Below are 17,593 nucleotides of genomic sequence, written 5' to 3'. Positions count from 1 at the left end.
AATCATTTTCAGTGTATGTATATAATGCTAGTGTTAAACAATAATAGAGAAAATAAAGAGCAATTATAAAAACAAATAAATAGATACATACAATAGTAAAAGCAATTCAAATAAAAGAGCAACAGTAATTCTGAAAAAGTTTTACCCAGGAATAGTTACATTAATTTGAGAAAACATTTCCTTCTTTCTCAAATGCCTGGGTCCCTTCTGGGCAGAGCTATTAGATGGGGGTAAGGCCATGGTGGGCATTCAATGATTGCTTACTGATATCAGTATTTTCTATCAATCGTGCTGGCACATCCAGAAGTGCAAAGGTGGTTTTCAAAATTATTCTTGCTTTCACACTAACAACCACATAGTAATTTTATTTGACAACTATAATATATATTTATATAATGTCTAAAACTGGCACTCCTCAGTTAAGATGACATGGAAAAACATACCTGGCTCAATATCTTCCACAGAACAGTTCAAAGCCTAGAAATTAAACCAAATAATGAGTCACAGTATTTTCAGGATTCTAAACTATACAGCAATCTGTAAAACTCACTGTAAGAGACCAATGCAGGTTTTCACAAACATCTGACTCCCTTCCAATTAAGATCCAAGAAATAAATGGAATAGGTAAATCTTTGTAATACGTGGTGTTAAACAGTGCTAGTCTGTCAGTAACACTTGTTTCTGTGGACCAGTATTTCTCAAAAGATCAGGAGCATACCAGTTCCAGAGGTACCAGTCTGACCACTGCTCACTCCCGAAATCACAGTGGCCACTAACACCTTAACAGCTCCAAGACTTACCTTTGCAAAAACAATTTGTTCACTGTGTTTATCTCAGTGACTCCAAAACTTAGTATTTGACCCTAAACCACTTTTTCTTTTTATTTATTTATTTTCCTTTTTCTTGAACTCATTGGGGTGCCACTGATTAACAAAATTATACAAGTTTCGGGTGCACAATTCTGTATCATCTGTACAGTCCTGTGTGTTCACCAGCCCAAGTCAGGCCTCTGCCCATCACCATTTATCCCCCTCTCCCCTCTTCTACCTCCTCCCACCTTTCTCCCCACTAAATCATTTTTTCTAATAAAACCTAACATCTCTGAATAGCCTGTAAAATGCTCCATCAGATTTCAGGAAATGCTGGTTAAGAGTAAAAAACATTATTCAAGTTGTCTGTTTTCTTTTTACAGGACAGGAGGCTCTGGCCAATTAGGTGTTTGAGAAATAAAACGATACAATCTAAAATAGGTCTCGAAAATAGACACAAACTAAAAATATTAAAAGTAAAACTGCTAACATATCTACCTTTCTTCTTCTTTTTTAAATTATGATTCTCACAGTAGTAATAACTTTACCTTGGTAGCCCCATCCCCAGGAACTGATTTTACCGACAGCTGAAAGAAAGCAAAGATACGAACTTCAACACAGAACTGGCTCCAAGTTACACGACGAAATGAAAACACCGGACGGAGAGAACTCCAGCTTACCTCGGCTCTAACATACGCTTTTCTTATTTTAAATCCCAATTTCTGAGCTAATTCTTGAGTTAGTTTTATTACATATTCATCCTGAAACAAGTGAGAATATATAATTGGTGGAGAGTTATAGTAGACTAACTCTGACAAACAGGCAAAATTTTTGTCTCTATACCTTAAAATTTACATCATTTATATAATTAAGTTATGATTTCTATTCTGTTAAGACACTTGCTTTCTTAGCAATTAGTCCCAACTGAAGCAGGCTGATGCCTGGCTGGAAAGCAAAACTCTTTCAATGCTATATATCCACAAGGAATAAAACGGTCATGAATAAACAAGTGAAGGGAAACACAAACCCCGTACCTGAGGCACCGCTAAGGAGCACTTGGCTACCGCATCATAAGCCTCTCTGTATCTTCGCAAGTCGCTTAGAGCCTTAGCTTTCCGATACAGAGCTTTGCAGTTGCTGGCATTTAAACTGAGGACTTTATCACAGTCTTCTACGATTTTATCAAGGAAACCCTAGTGTGTAAGACCAAATAAAGTTAGCAATCACACAATTCATCCTTGCACTGATGTCTTCCTATGAATGCAAGCACCTTAAGACCCCAGGCTACTACCCTACTTTTAAACTCCAAGTTAGCAGCATTATTTTTCTTCTTAAAATTATTTTCATTATAGGGGCCCTGACTGGTTGGCTCAGTGGTAGAGTGTCGGCCTGGCATGCAGGAGTCCCAGGTTCGATTCCCGGCCAGGGCACACAGGAGAAGTGCCCATCTGCTTCTCCACCCCTTCCCCTCTCCTTCCTCTCTGTCTCTCTCTTCCCCTCCCGCAGCCAAGGCTCCATTGGAGCAAAGTTAGCCCGGGCGCTGAGGATGGCTCTGTGGCCTCTGCCTCAGGCACTAAAATGGCTCTGCTTGCAACAGAGCAGCGCCCCAGATGGATGGAACATCACCCCCTGGTGGGCGTGCCAGATGGATCCCGGTTGGGCGCATGCGGGAGTCTATCTGACTGCCTCCCCGTTTCCAGCTTCGGAAAAATACAAAAAAATAAAAATAAATTTATTTTCATTATAAAATTTCAAATACACAAAAGGAAAAAGAGTATCATGAATACCCATGTACCCACCACCCAGATCAGACAAATGTTAACACTTGACCATAAAGGCCTGAGATCTTCGACAGATAAAACTTTCTAGTCATGACTGATGCCTGCAGGTATCCCTCTCTGTCCTAGTCTCTCCCATGTGTAGGTCCCTTTGCTGGATCTCATTAAAATGTCAAATGGAAACGGAACTCCCAAACAGAGAGATGATGAGAAAGGAAAACAAAATAAATCAGCAATGAAGGCTCATTAACAAGGAACGAGGTGACAACATGGGAACCTTTCTTATTCTTACTGCTAAGTTTTGTTGAATGCCCATAGTGAAAATTATAGGTACATCAAAATACTGCTTTTTAAGTGTAGAGATGTGAAAGCTGTTAACTCTTTTGAAGGCTACCTACTTCTTGTGCTAAAAAATCTCCTAAGTGTACTGACTCTTGACTAAGAAGTGACTTGTCCACACAAGTACCTGACAGACACACTCACCTCCAACACTCACCTCCCTAGGCTGATTTTGTTTTGTTTTTTAATAAGCAACATCCCACCCAAAGCTATACTCAGATGGGAATCTCCAAGGATCAGTAACCAAGAAACAAACTACTTTTAAAATCCCAAAATAGCCTGTGGTGGCCCAGAGGATAAAGCATCGACCTGGAAAGCTGAGGTTGCTGGTTCGAGACGCCCAGCTTGCCCAGTCAGGAACGCACGAGGAGCAATTATGCTTCCTGCTACTTCTCCCCTCCTCCTTACCTTTCTCTCTCTCTTCCACCCCTAAGAATCAATAAGTAAATTTTTTAAAACTTCCAAAATATCTGTCCAAAGCTGATTTTTGAAAGTTTCAGGTAACACTAAAAGCAGTTAATACCTTCTTTATTTAAAACTGAAATTTGAAAATTGACTTATTAATGTACTATGTTGAAACACTGTTTTTGTTTTGTGTTGGTTTTTTTGTTTTTGAGAGGAGAGGAGATAGTGAGACAGACTGCTGCATAAGCCCTGATGGGGATCCAACCAGAACCCCGGTCTGCTGCTGATGCTCAAATCAATTGAGCCACTGGGTGCGAGAGGCGAAGAGAGAGAGAAGGCGGAGAGGGAGGGAAGAAAAGCAGATGGTCACTTCTCATGTGTGCCCTGACCAGGGTCAAACCTGGGACGTCTGCATATTGGGCTGATGCTCTACCCACTGAAGAAACCGGCCAGGGCGAAACATTGTTTTAAAAACCACAACTCGCCTGACCAGGCGGTGGCGCAGTGAATAGAACGTCAGACTGGGATGCGGAGGACCCAGGTTCAAGACCCTGAGGTCACCAGCTTGAGTGCGGGTTCATCTGGTTTGAACAAAGCTCACCAGCTTGGACCCAAGGTCACTGGCTTGAGCAAGGGGTTACTCAGTCTGCTGTAGCCTCAAGGACAAGGCACATATGAGAAAGCAATCAATGAACAACTAAAGTGCCACAACAAAAAACTGATAATTGATGCTTCTCATCTCTCTGCGTTCCTGTCTGTCTGTCCCTATCTATCCCTCTCTCTGACTCTCGCTCTGTCTCTGTAAAAAAAAAATAATAAAAATTTAAAACATTAAAAACTACAACTCACCATATTAGAATAGCAAGCAATACGATTTATATGTAGTTTTTCAATGATTTCTTTAGGGATTAAAATTTCTTCAGATTTTGCATAATCAGCTATATTCAAAGCTTCCGTGTACTGGCTTATTGAGCTGTTCCAATCACGTTCCCGGTAAACATCATTTCCTTCATTAAAAAGATTTCTCACAAGAGCACGTAAATATACCTAAAAAAAAAAAAGAAGGTAAGTTACACTTGAAACTAAGGAACAAGTCTGGGTATAAGTAAATTTTAATTTTTGTACCTAAAACTTCAGAGGAAATAATCTGACAGAGCAACAAGCACTGTTGTAAGAAATTGTGAAATCCAGGCCAAGTCACTGCTATTTCAGTGCAGGGCTCACCTTGTTTGCTTTTTCAAGAGAAAATGCAATTTTTAATTAAGAAAAGTATGGCAAAAATACTGTAAATATTTGTACATGCCTCCAACTCCGTGCCTGGGATAAATTCCTACAAGCAGACACTCTAGGTCAAAGAGAATGAGAATGGCAAGGCTCTGACTAGTATTTCTAAATTGCCTTCCAAACAGGCAATATCAATGAGTATTTCTAATGTTTTCCTTCATAGCACCCCGCCAACACCAAGCAGCATGTGTATGCCTGTGTGCCCACACCTGAAGTCTCTACCAATTTCTCGGTGAGAAGTGGTCCCTTCGTTATTTGTATTTTTCTTTTATAAACTATTTGTTCAGGTCATTTACAGATTTAGAAGGAGAGGGATGTTAAACCTTTTTCTTATTGTGTAAGTATGCATATTCTTTTGATATGTAAAAAAGTGTTTAAGTTTCCTTCATGATTTCTATCATTGCTTTAGTATTTCAGGAGTCCTTTCTTATCACAGGATCAAATAAATATTCAAGTCTTCTGTCTCATTTTATGAATTCAGGTCTAAGCTAAGAAAAGTTGTAAAGAGGCCTGACCTGTGGTGGTACAGTAGATAAAGCGTTGACCTGGAACGCTGAGGTTCAGGGTTTGAAATCCTGGACTTGCCTGGTCAAGGCACATATGGGAGTTGATGCTTCCTGCTCCTTCCCACTTCTCTCTCTCTCTCGCTCTCTCTTTTTCTTTCTCTCTCTCTTTTCCCCTCTCTAAAATGAATAAATAAAATCTTTAAAAATTTTTTTTCTTTTGCTCTGGCCTGTTGGCTCAGTGGTAGAGTGTTGGCCCAGCGTGTGGAAGTCCCAGGTTCGATTCCCGGTCAGGGCACACAGAAGCACCCATTTGCTTCTCTATCCCTCCCCCTCTTGTTTTTCTCCCCCCCTTTCGCCTCCTCCCTTCCTGCAGTGATGGCTCAATTAGAGAGAGTTGGACCTGGGTGCTGAGGATGGCTCTATGGCCTCTGCTTCTGGTGCTAAAAAATGGCTCTGGTTGCAACAGCACATGGGCCCCAGATGGGCAGAGCATTGCCCCCTAGTGGGCATGCTGGGTGGATCCTAGTCCGGGCGCATGCAGGAGTCTGTCTCTCTGCCTCCCCTCCTCTCACTAAAAATAAAAAATAAAATAAAAAATAAATTTAAAAAAATTTTTAATTAAGAAAAAAAGTAAAGAAAACCAGACAGGTCAACCTTTAACTATTTAAGTGACTTGTGACATGCCATTTAATCTCTTTGGACCCCAGGTCTAATTTAAATGTAAGCATTATATAATAAATTATGAAATAACTGGATTATTCCAGGTGATTTATAGCGAAAATACTTTATGATTCTAGATCTGTTTGGAGAAAGGGAGGAGAGAAAGAGGGAAAAAGAGACTGAAATATAGGAGGGAGGAAGAGAAAGTCAAAGAAGTGACAATCAGAAGCATCAAAACCCTTAGAGACACAAAATTAAAGGTGAACTAACAGCCTGTAGATACAAAGGACCTGTGTCCAAGACCCAGTGACCTGGCCTTGTTCTCTAACTAGTAGACCCATCACTGGCTCTTGTTATTTGGTCACCCTTTACTGTTAGAACTTCTCCTAAATAAAAGCTGATTTTCTGCACTCTCCATCTCAACATAGTCTGTCCCACTTATTTTCAATGAAATGAGAGGTAGGCTAGAACTAATTTTCAAGGGGCTCAAAAGATATATTAATTGAAAACTATATACCAATAGAGAAAGAATATACAGGACAATTGTCTAAGTATGTCAAAAAACCCAATGTTGACCTATATATTTAAATGAGGGTCAGCATACCTTGTCTGTAAATGCCCAGACTCTAAATATTTTAGGCTTTATGGGACATATGATCTCTGTCCCAATTACTGTATCTTGCGAAAGCAACCACAGATGATACATGAATAAGTGAGTGTGGCTGTGTTCCAATAAAACTTTATTTAAAAAAATAAATAACCGGGCAGATCTGGCTGACAAGGCCATAGTTCGTCAACCCTTGCTATATCTTCATAGTTCACAAGCTAGAGAAGAGCTTTCAAGCCGACCTTCCCCGACTCATTACCGCATATTGTTCCTGTGTTCCTGGATATGACAGCGGTGACCTAAGAAGAAGAAATAAATGATTTTTAATTATCAGGCTTTTATCAGGATTTCTTTATCTAGAAGGCATCTTAAACGTGAGGGTCTATTATCTTGCCACTGGTTCAAAGCATATTTTAAAGACCTACTTCTCTTTTACTACCATTATTCACATATAACTGTAGTCATGAAAAAAATATCTAAAATTATTCCTTTGTCTTTTCTTAACTAAGTACATTTTCTTCTCAAATCTACCACTACGGAAAGAAGGCCTAATTCTTCACATGCCAAGAAAGTTTTAAAATAGAACCCTCTAATACTATTTGATCCAATTTACTGTTGTGTAAGAGGACTGTCTCCTTCCTGGGAAAAACAGAGGGACTTCTTCCTGGACACATCCACCCAAGCCACAACTGTCTCATCACTGACATGCCTTACAAAGGTCAGTCAGAGACTGACCTCAACAGAAATGTTTCATCACAAAAGCCCCATTTGTTGACAGATGTTCATTTTCATTCATCAGGACTGTTCTCATAAGATTAGGTTCAGATTCCTCAGTCTAATATTCTCAGGGATACTAAAGGATTTTGGCCCTAAAAATCAGTGACAGTAAGAGCGACTTCAGAACACAAAGAGATCAAATCTACAAGAGCAAAAATTATTGCTGGAACACAATACCTAATTTCTAATCCAAAATAATGGGACTTACGCCACATGACTAAAGATTTCTTAATCTCTGTGGAATGTATAACCATATAAAAAAGTTAGTAGGGGACAAGAATACGGGTGAATTGAGCTCTTACTGTATAAACTGTAGTCCTTCCTTAATGTTCTGCTGCCTTTTCCTTCTCTCCTCGGACACACTGGACATGTTATCCCACACATTCACTTTCTAAGTGAGCGATCTGGAAAGAAAGACACAAAATAACATCAGACAACACAAAATAACATGGGGCTCCTGGACCATGAAACACCCATCACTGAAGGTCTTGTCACAATTCGTTGCAGACATGTCTATCTCTGCTGACTTGACTCTAGGGTCCTCGAAGCCAAGAACCCTATCTGAGTTCTCTGTGTGGTCCCCGCTGTCTAGCTCACACAGCATAAGGTTTTCACATTACTTTAGCTCAACAGACACGCAGATTTTGAAGTCTCCTCCAAAATAATCTCCATGAAAAAGTTATTTCTCTCCCCCCCTTCTCTTCTCTCCTCCAGCTACAGGTGTTCCTTCCCGCCCAACGTGTCACTGCGCCCGTCCGCTGCCCCGGGACAGTCCAGCCTTGCTGTGCTTCCGGAAGCTCTCCAGAAGTAAAAAGATTTCCACATCCGCTTACCTCGGAGGGAGTATGACTTCCTTGTGTGCAGACTCTAAACCTTAACACTTAGTTTGTTATACAAACTTCTTAAAATAACCCACGTTGATACAACTGATGAAATAAATTATCTAAATGAACTTACTTCAATTGGGATTTTCTGGAAGGTTAAGGGGCTTACCTTCTATGGAACACTGGCAAATGTCAACATGTGTCACTGCTGTTAGTATCTAACCCACTAATCAATGTTCATTAAGGAGGACCACAGGGAAGAGACCTGTTATCAAACAGCATCTCCCAATGATGGATCTAAACTAGGTTTCTCAGCCTCAGCAGCTGGGGCGGGATGGGGGCTGTGTAGTGCACTGAAGGATGTTATCAGCATCCTCAGTCTCCACCCACGAGATGCCAGTAGCACTCCCTCCACTACCCCATGTGACAACCAAAAATGTCTCCAGATATCATTAAAGGTCCCCTGGAGGGAATAAAGGTGAGGCACATGACCCCAGGATAAAAACTATGGAGATCAGCCCTGGCCGGTTGGCTCAGCGGTAGAGCGTCGGCCTAGCGTGCGGAGGACCCGGGTTCGATTCCCGGCCAGGGCACACAGGAGAAGCGCCCATTTGCTTCTCCACCCCTCCGCCGCGCCTTCCTCTCTGTCTCTCTCTTCCCCTCCCGCAGCCAAGGCTCCATTGGAGCAAAGATGGCCCGGGCGCTGGGGATGGCTCTGTGGCCTCTACCTCAGGTGCTAGAGTGGCTCTGATCGCAACATGGCGACGCCCAGGATGGGCAGAGCATCGCCCCCTGGTGGGCAGAGCGTCGCCCCTGGTGGGCGAGCCGGGTGGATCCCGGTCGGGCGCATGCGGGAGTCTGTCTGACTGTCTCTCCCTGTTTCCAGCTTCAGAAAAATGAAAAAAAAACAAAAAAAAAAAAACTATGGAGATCTAAGCCTAAGAAGACATCACATAAGCCATGTATCTGGACCCACATGACACATGGAGAAACTGCACCCGTTTCAAATACATAGCTGAAATGTTTTAGTTTCATTATTGCTTACCGCTGTTGTTTTATCTTGAAAGCTACCTTTTTCAAAATGTAGAGGCAAGGATGAAGGTTGGAATGCCCCAAAGCTTGATAACTGGTATTAACTCTTTTCATCTTTTAAATATTATCAGTTCTAAATATTTCAATCTCATAACTTTACTGAAATGGTCATTTTCTGAAATGTTTACAGATATATCATCTAGAATTTGCTTTAAAATACTCCAGCAGCCCTGGCCGGATAGCTCCGTTGGTTAAGGCAGTGGTCCTCAACCTTTTTTGGGCCACGGACTGGTTTAATGTCAGAAAATATTTTCATGGAACAGCCTTTAGGGTGGGACAGATAAATGTATCACATGACCGAGACAAACGTCAAGAGTGAGTCTTAGACCGATGTAACAGAGGGAATCGGGTCATTTTTTAAAAATAAAACATCGTTCAGACTTAAATACAAATAAAACAGAAATAATGTAAGTTATTTATTCTTTCTCTGCAGACCGGTACCAAATGGCCCATGGACCAGTACTGGTCTGCGGCCCAGGAGTTGGGGACCACTGGGTTAAAGCATCGGCCCAAAGTGCAAAGGTTGCCAGTTTGATTCCTGGTCAGGGCACAGACAGGAACAGATTGATGTTCCTGTCTCTCTCTCTTTCTCTCTCTCTCTCTCTCTCTCTCTCTCTCTCTCTCTCTTTCTCCCCCTCCTCTCTAGCTAAAATCATTAAATAAAAAATTTAAATAAAAAATACTCCAGCAAAAGGGGAAGTAGAGGTAGGCGGAGGGTGGAAAGAGACTTCGCATGGGGCAGGGAGGGGCACGTGTGGTGGGTAGAGGGTGTTATAGTGAATGGGACACTGAAAACCATGTAAACGCAATAAATAAAAAATAAAAAATACTCCAGCAAATTAAAAAGAGGGTTGGGGGTGGGGCTGAAACAGCAAAATGCTGTGAACCAGTGATAAGAACAAGCCTTTTTTCTAACACTCTCTCTGCCCTGTAAGTTTAAACTTTTCCAAAATAAAACGTTAGATTTTTAATTTATTTATTCATTTTTAGAGAGAAAGGGGAAAGAGAGAGAAAGAGAAAGAGAATGGAGGAGGAGCAGGAATCATCAACTTCCATCTGTGCCTTGACCAGACAAGCCCAGGGTTTTGAACCGACAACCTCAGTGTTCCAGGTCAATGCTTTATTCACTGCGCCACCACAGGTTAGGCCCCAAAATAAAATGTTTAAAAAGCCCATTACACTGAAGTAAAATGGCATTGTTTCTGGAATTTGTTTATAAGATAGTCTAGCCAAAAGGGGAATGAATGGGTAGAAATGAAATAAGAGTGCCAAAAATATGGATAACTCTCTCTGCTGGATGATGCAGAGAAAATGTGGTGCCCTCTGCCCATCTACTATTATAGGTCTGACCAATTCCATGATAAAACAAATTTGCGATTCATACTTGTATGTACAAAGTTAGTTAAGGAGGCACTATTGGTAAGAGTAAGATCACAAATTAAGTCAATGTTGGCCTTGGTTGGCTGGCTCAGTGGTAGAGGATCAGCCGGGCGTGTGGAAATCCCGGTTCAATTCCCAGTCAGGGCACACAGTAGAGGCAACCATCTGCTTCTCCACCCCTCCCCCTCTTCCTTCTCTCACCCTCTCTCTCTTCTCCTTCTGCAGCCATGGCTCAACTGGTTCGAACAAGGTGGCCCCAGGCACTGAGGATGGCTCCATGGTCTCGCCTCAGGTGCTAAAAATAGCTTGGTTGTCTAGCAAAGGAGCAGTGGCCCCGATGGGCAGAGCATTGCCTATTAGGGGGCATGCTAGGTAGATCCTAGTCGGGGTACACGCAGGAATCTGTCTCTCTGCTTCCCTGCCTTTCCCTTAATATAATTAATTAACTCAATGTCTATCAAAAATGGCTACATAAGTAGTGCAGGGGACAAAAAGAGGCAAGGAACAACTGTCCACAACGTGACCTGGTTTGGGGTGTGTGTATGTGTGTTTTAAGAGAGAAAAAAAACTCCACATGGAATCACAGAAAACTATAGCAACAGCAGAATATGTGGGACAGTGTCTTTTCACTGACTACCTTTAAAACTTTTTTTGAACCCTGTAAATCAATTGTCTGGAAAAAAAATTAAAGTATTAAAAAAAAGTATGTAGCTTCTGAGCCTTTCCTTGGAAAGATGACCTCACAGGTCAGCAAGGCTTGTTTTTTCCCTATTTTATTTAAAGCAGGACCAACTTAGAGTCAGAGCTTTAGAGCTCTAAGGGTCCATGGCAGTCGGGCCTGAAGGACTGGGACTAAAGCAGACACCAAATGTCAGTGTTGTTCCCTCTCTTCAGTGAATGGCATCCTCTTCTCCCCACCTCTCTGTCCAGCCAGGGTGAGAAATTAGTTTGTGATTCACTCAAAGAGTAAATCTGTTGGCTAAGAAAGGACTCCTGGATAATGATAATCCACTAAGTTAATAGCCTTAGAGCTATTTCCCCAGAAGTGCTGGAAAACCTTGAACCTGGACCTCTTAAGGACAAAGGGCAGGTACCAAAGAGCTGACAACTCAGGTAAGTGATTAAGAGGAAGTAAGAGGCAGACTTTTTTTATTTCATTTATTCATTTTTAGAGAAAGAGGAGAAAGAGAGAGAAGAGGGGAAGGAGCAGGAAGCATCAACTCCCACATGTGCCTTGACCGGGCAAGCCCAGGGTTTTGAACCAGCGACCTCAGCATGTTTTTAGGTTTGCTCGCTTCTCGCTTGTATTTTGCATTGGCGCTGGGCAGCACCCCGTGTGTGTGTGTGTGTGTGTGTGTGTGTGTGTGTGTGTGTGTGTGTGTTCTGTGGAAGGCTGCTAGTGCTTGCCCTCAGGGCGGCAGACTGCAAATTGCAGACTGCCTTCCTGCTTAGGAGGGGCCACTGTTTGCTGGAGAAGGGGTTTTTCCTCCAGCCTGTTTTGCTAGAGAGTGGAGAGAGAGAGAGAGAGGGAGAGAGACAGAGAAAGAGAGAGAAAGAGAGAGAGAGAGAGAGGGAGAGAGGAGAGAGAGAGAGAATGAGAGATGAGGGTTTAGGAGCCCTGCTGAGGCTGGTGGGGGCTTGTAATACTGGGAGCGTCTGGAGAATGAGTCGGAGCTTGGGAGCCCTGAGTGAGAGGGAAGCGGTCTTCCCTGCCTGTTTGCTCGTCCACCATTAAGAGACTCTAATAAATGGAATGGCCCACCATATTCTGGCTCCATGGTTCCTTTACCGTCTGCCTGAATCCAATGAGAACCTGCACAACGACGATGGCCTCTGCCACCGGCCTTACACTCAGCAACCGAGCTATTTTAGCATCTGAGGTGAGCCTTGGTGCCATCCATCCTCAGTGCCAGGGGCCAACTTGCTCGAATGAGCCATGGCTGAGGGAAGGGAGGGGAGAGAGAGAGAAGTGGGACAGGTGGAGAAGCAGATGGTCATTTCTGTGTGCCCTAACCAGGAATCGAACCCAGGATTTCCACACGCCGGGCTGACGCTTGACTACTGAGCCAACCGGCCAGGGCCGAGGCAGACTCTTAATAGAATGAAATACATACCTCCTTTACATGTTTAAAGAGTTGCGAGCATAATATCAGGTCATATTTAAACATATGACAGAATATCTCATGTTCTGTAATTTTTCCCCAAAATTTTATTATGAAAATTTTTACACACACTCAGGTTTTTTTCACAATGCATGCCATACATAATACCTATCTTCTACAACTAATATTTTGTGCCCTGGCCGGGTAGCTCAGTACTTAAAGTATCAAGCCAGCAGGCCAGAGGTCACGGGTTCAATGTCTGGTCAGGGACATACTAGAAGCAATCAATGAGTTCACAACTAAGTGAAACGAGTTAGTGCTTCTCAGCTCGCTCTCCCTTCCTGTCTGTCTCTCTCTCAAATCAATGGAAAAAAAATTTTTTTAATGAAAAAATATAGCCTGACCTGTGGTGGCGCAGTAGATAAAGCGTCGACCTGGAAACACTGAGGTCACCAGCTCAAAACCCTGTTCTTGCCCAGTCAAGGCACATATGAGAAGCAACTACTTTGAGTTGATGCTTCCTGCTCCCCCCACCTTTCTCTCTCTCCTCTCTCTAAAATCATTAAGTAAAATCTAAAAAAATAAAAGTTAAAAAATGTTTTGCAATATTGATCACATCTGTCCATCGTTATTCATCTGCCAATCCTTCTGTTCTTCCATCAACCCACATTATTTTGGTAAATAGCACAGTAAGTTATATTTAATTCATCAATTATAATTACCACTAAACATTCCAGATACATATCATTACCTGCATTCAACATTTGTTTAGGTTTCTTAATGTAAAATGCACACATTTTAAGGCAAGTTTTGACAAAAGAAATTCCAGTAGCCCAGACCCCAATCATGATATAGACAATTATGTCACCACCCTGGAGCCTCCAGCCCCTTTCCCAGCCAATCCCTGCCCCACCCACAGCGCCAGGCAACCATCGTTTGATTTTTTTCACCATAGATTAGTTTTACCTATAAAATAAGCCTTCCCCACCTCCCATTTTTAAAGAAAAAGAAAGATCTATGCTTTATACACCACCTTATTTTGGGGATCCAGTTAAAATCTGGCCTCAATTTTAAAGTGAGAAAAAATTGATAAAGTTAATCTAAGAGCCACTGTTCTTACTCAAACTCAGCAGGACATGACAGGTGTCCACTTCCTCCTTGAAACTGGGATTCCACCTCCAGCTGACCTCTGAATGTGAGAGCCTGGGGCTTCCTCAGACTTCTCCCCTCCCCCAGCCACACTGCCCAGAAGAAAAAAGCCCTCATCTAAGGCCCACGAGCCTCCCCAGTCCATCCCCAGGCTCAGCTGGGTCCCTCCACTGATGTGACAGTTCTACGGGGATGTCTCACAGACACCACAAACTGTAACAATGAAATGTCTCCTCCAAACCCTAGAACTCAACTACCCATTTGCCCTTCCTGAGGGCAATCGACCACTGTTACCAGTCTCTTCTGTGTCCTGACAAAGATCTTCTGTGGAACAATACTGAATCTTGATTGTGGTGGTGGTTACATGACTCTATCGTGTGGTATGCACAGACACAGACCACACACACACACACAAACACACACGTATTTGTAAAACTGAGGGAGGTCTGTACCTAGCTGACAGTATTTTACCAATGTCAGTTTCCTGGCTTTGATACTGCACTAGTTGTATCAGATGGCACCACTGAGGGAAGTGGATGAAGAGTTCATGGAACCCTATATACTTGTGCAATTTCCTGGGAGTCCACAGTTATTTCAAAACACAAAGTTAAAAACAGCCTATGCATGTTATTTTTTATACTAATATTTTCTGCACCTTGAATTTTTTCATGGAGTACCTAATCTAGAGGGTCACTCCACATCAGTCCCTACAAAGATAGAGTACCCTTTATCTTAAACAGGATGGGACTGGACCATAACTTCACCAAGCCCCTAGTGATGGACATTTTGGGTGTTTCCAGTCTTTAAAATTCACCAGACACACAGGCTATTTCACATATGTGTATATTTACATAATTCCTATAGAATAAAGGATATACACATGTCTTTACTTTGCCAGCTATTGCCAAGTTGCACCAAACGACCCCACCCAGAAACAGTGCTGGCGGATGCCTGCTCACAGCTTCACCAGAAACTATCCAATGATTTCATTTTTGTCAACCAGGAGGTGACAGATAGTAGGACAATGTCTTTTTTATCATTAGTAAAGCTGAACATCTCTTCATACTATATTTAAGAGCCATCTGCACTTCCTTTTTGTGAATTTTGTTTAACCCTTTGAGTAGTGAGTTTTTCATACTCGCTGACCCCCGGAAAGTGAGTGGTTTGTTGTTGTTGTTTTTTTCTCAAAAAAAAAATGAAATTAATTCCAGTTACAGTTTTATTAACTTAAAATCATGTTTGTTTGATAACCAATTTATGAAAACAAGAAGAATATACATTTGGCTTTTTTTAATGTTGCCTTACACATTTTTAAAATAAATTGATCATACTCTGGATGGTCAGGAGGCACGAGGACCTACATGAACGTTCATACGACTCAAAGGGTTAATCAAATCCTTTGCCCATCTTTCCCTCAGACTGAGCTTTTCTTATTTATAGAAGCTCTTTACACGCTGAGGCAAGCACTCCTGGGTGATGTTGCTATTACTTTCCCCAATTTGATACCAATCTTTTGGCTTTGATTATGGTAATTTTTGAAGCTGTGTATATGTGTGTGTATATATATATAAGATATACATATACATACACACACACGCATTTTTTTTTAAGTGAGAGGAGGGGAGACAGTGAGACTCCCGCATGGGCCCACACTGGGATTTATCCGGCAACCGCTGTCTGAGGCCCCTCAAATGAACAAGCTGTTTTTAGCACCTGAGGCTGACAAGCTGCTCAAATCAACTAGAAGTTTTTAGCACCTGAGGCTGACAACCAACTGAGCTATCCTAAGTGCCCAGGGCCAACACTCTACCAATTGAGCCTCTGGCTGCGGGAGAAGAAGAAAAGAGAGGGAGGGAAGCAGATAGTCGCCTCTCCTGTGTGCCCTAACCAGGAATGGAACCCACAAGTCCATACACTGGCTGATGCTCCACCCACTGAGCAAACCCACCATGGCCTGAAGTTATATTTTTAAGCAGCTGAGTCTATCAATATTTTTTTGTATGGCTTCCAGATTTTGACATGCTTAGAAATATATTCACCACTCTGAGATTATAAAATAATTATCCATGTTTTCTCTTAATATTCATATTCTTTTATTAAAAACATTTTTTAGCCTGACCAGTGGTGGCACAGTGGATAGAGCGCCAACCTGGGATGTTGAGGACCCAGGTTCAAAACCCCATGGTCACTGGCTTGAGCCCAAAGGTGGCTGGCTTGAGTCCAAGGTCACTGGCTTGAGAAAGGGGTCACTGGTTCAGCTGGAGCCCCCTCAGTCAAGGCACATGAGAAGCAATCAATGAAAAACTCAAGTGCCACATCTACAAGTTGATGCTTCTCATCTCTCTCCCCTCCTGTCTCTCTCATTAAATATATATATATATATTTAAATCAGATACACCAGTTTACTGTAAGATGTGTGTGTTGTACATATACATACATGTTTCCCTCCCAAATAGCTACCCAATTGCCCAAACTTCATCCACCAAAAGGTCCTCTATTCTACACAGACATGTGCAAGGCCACCTTTATCATACAGGAAACTCTGGGCCTGTCTGTGGCTGTTATTCAGCATCTCCAACCTGAACAGTCCTAACCCTCTGCCCTTCTCCCAGTTCTAACCCTTTGCCCAATCTTACCTTTTCTGTAACGAAACCACCTTCTGGCTCAAACCAGAAACCCAGTATAATACTTTTCTTTCTCCCACATTCCACATCCAATCAATCCTCTGACAAAGCCTGTCAGGGTTACCATCACAACAGATGTACAGTATCCCAAACCTGACCTCTCACAACCCTCCTGACCCGAGTCCCACCATCGCAGGTGAATGTCGCCAATTCCTCCTTTCTCAGCCTATACGCCCATCCCAGGCCTCTCCTGCGCCTCTCCCCCATTCATTTCCTACACTAAACTAAAAGAAATGCTCTTTTAAAAACAAGAAGTTGGTTATTACAGCCCTGCCTAAAATTCTTCAATTACTTCCGTAAGCATTTGAAAGAAAACCTAGATTTCTTACCTTGTCCTATCAGATCTGGGAGGACTAACTCTGTTAGTCTCTGTTCAAATGCTCACCCAGACTGACTTACTCATCTCCTGTCAGACTGGCCTTCCAGGTGTTGCTAAAATGAGCCAAGGGCTCTATACTTCCGGGCCATTGTGCTTACTGTTCCCTCTGCCTATTAACACACCTTCCCAGGACTGCAGAGCCAGCTCCTTTTCATCCTGTCACCTCTAGAGGCCTTCCCTTACCACCCTAAATTGTCACCACATCCCACTCTCACCCCATTATTCACTTCAAGAGGTACCTTATTCTTCTTAGTACTTACTGATTGTATCCCAGTAGCTGGGACTGGGTTAATAAATACTTCAATGAAAGAATGAATGAATGAATGCAAAGTTGAGAAGCCTCAGAATTAAAACCTAGTAAAAACCATTCACAAAAAGGCAAGCACCACAAAAGAGGGTGACCCAGAGGAAATGACATAAGCCGAGCTGGCTGCAGGGGACTCCGCCCCCAAATGTTCCGGGAACAAGTTGAGTAAACCCACTAGACACAGAGACAGAAAAATCTTGAAACCTTAAGACTCCTGAAGCAGTGCAGTGATAACAGGGGGAAAGCAAGCCAGACCCAGCCCCTTCTCTTTAGATCAGTGGTTCTCAACCTTTCTAATGCCGTGACCCCGCAATACAAGTTCCTCATGTTGTGGTGACCCCAAACCAAAAAATAATTTTGGTGGCTATTTCATAACTGTAATTTTGCTACAGTTATGATTCGGAATGCAAATACCTGATATGCATTATGTATTTTCCGATGGCTTTAGGCGACCCCACTGGGGTCGCGACCCACAGGTTGAGAACTGCTGCTTTAGATGAAAAGGAAAAGG

The 17,593-nt window shown here is 42.4% G+C and overlaps 1 protein-coding gene across 1 annotated transcript in view; it reads right to left on the bottom strand.

The window, feature by feature from the left end:
• ZC3H7A (zinc finger CCCH-type containing 7A) overlaps positions 1–17,593 on the bottom strand; it is a 42,249-nt gene that overhangs the window by 19,463 nt on the left and 5,193 nt on the right. Inside the window, exons 2-8 of the mRNA XM_066274837.1 lie at positions 7,468–7,569; positions 6,648–6,687; positions 4,181–4,378; positions 1,844–2,002; positions 1,490–1,570; positions 1,358–1,396; positions 444–477 (exon numbers count right to left, since the gene is read on the bottom strand). Of these exons, the coding sequence (XP_066130934.1) occupies positions 444–477; positions 1,358–1,396; positions 1,490–1,570; positions 1,844–2,002; positions 4,181–4,378; positions 6,648–6,687; positions 7,468–7,535 (619 nt within the window). The 5' untranslated portion in view covers positions 7,536–7,569. The remainder of the gene's footprint in view (positions 1–443; positions 478–1,357; positions 1,397–1,489; positions 1,571–1,843; positions 2,003–4,180; positions 4,379–6,647; positions 6,688–7,467; positions 7,570–17,593) is intronic.

This window comes from Saccopteryx bilineata, chromosome 4 (genome assembly GCF_036850765.1).
Source record: "Saccopteryx bilineata isolate mSacBil1 chromosome 4, mSacBil1_pri_phased_curated, whole genome shotgun sequence".
Taxonomy (NCBI): Eukaryota; Metazoa; Chordata; class Mammalia; order Chiroptera; family Emballonuridae; genus Saccopteryx; species Saccopteryx bilineata.
The sequence above is the reverse complement of the archived record's forward strand: the minus strand, read 5'-3'. Positions and strand labels throughout refer to the sequence as shown.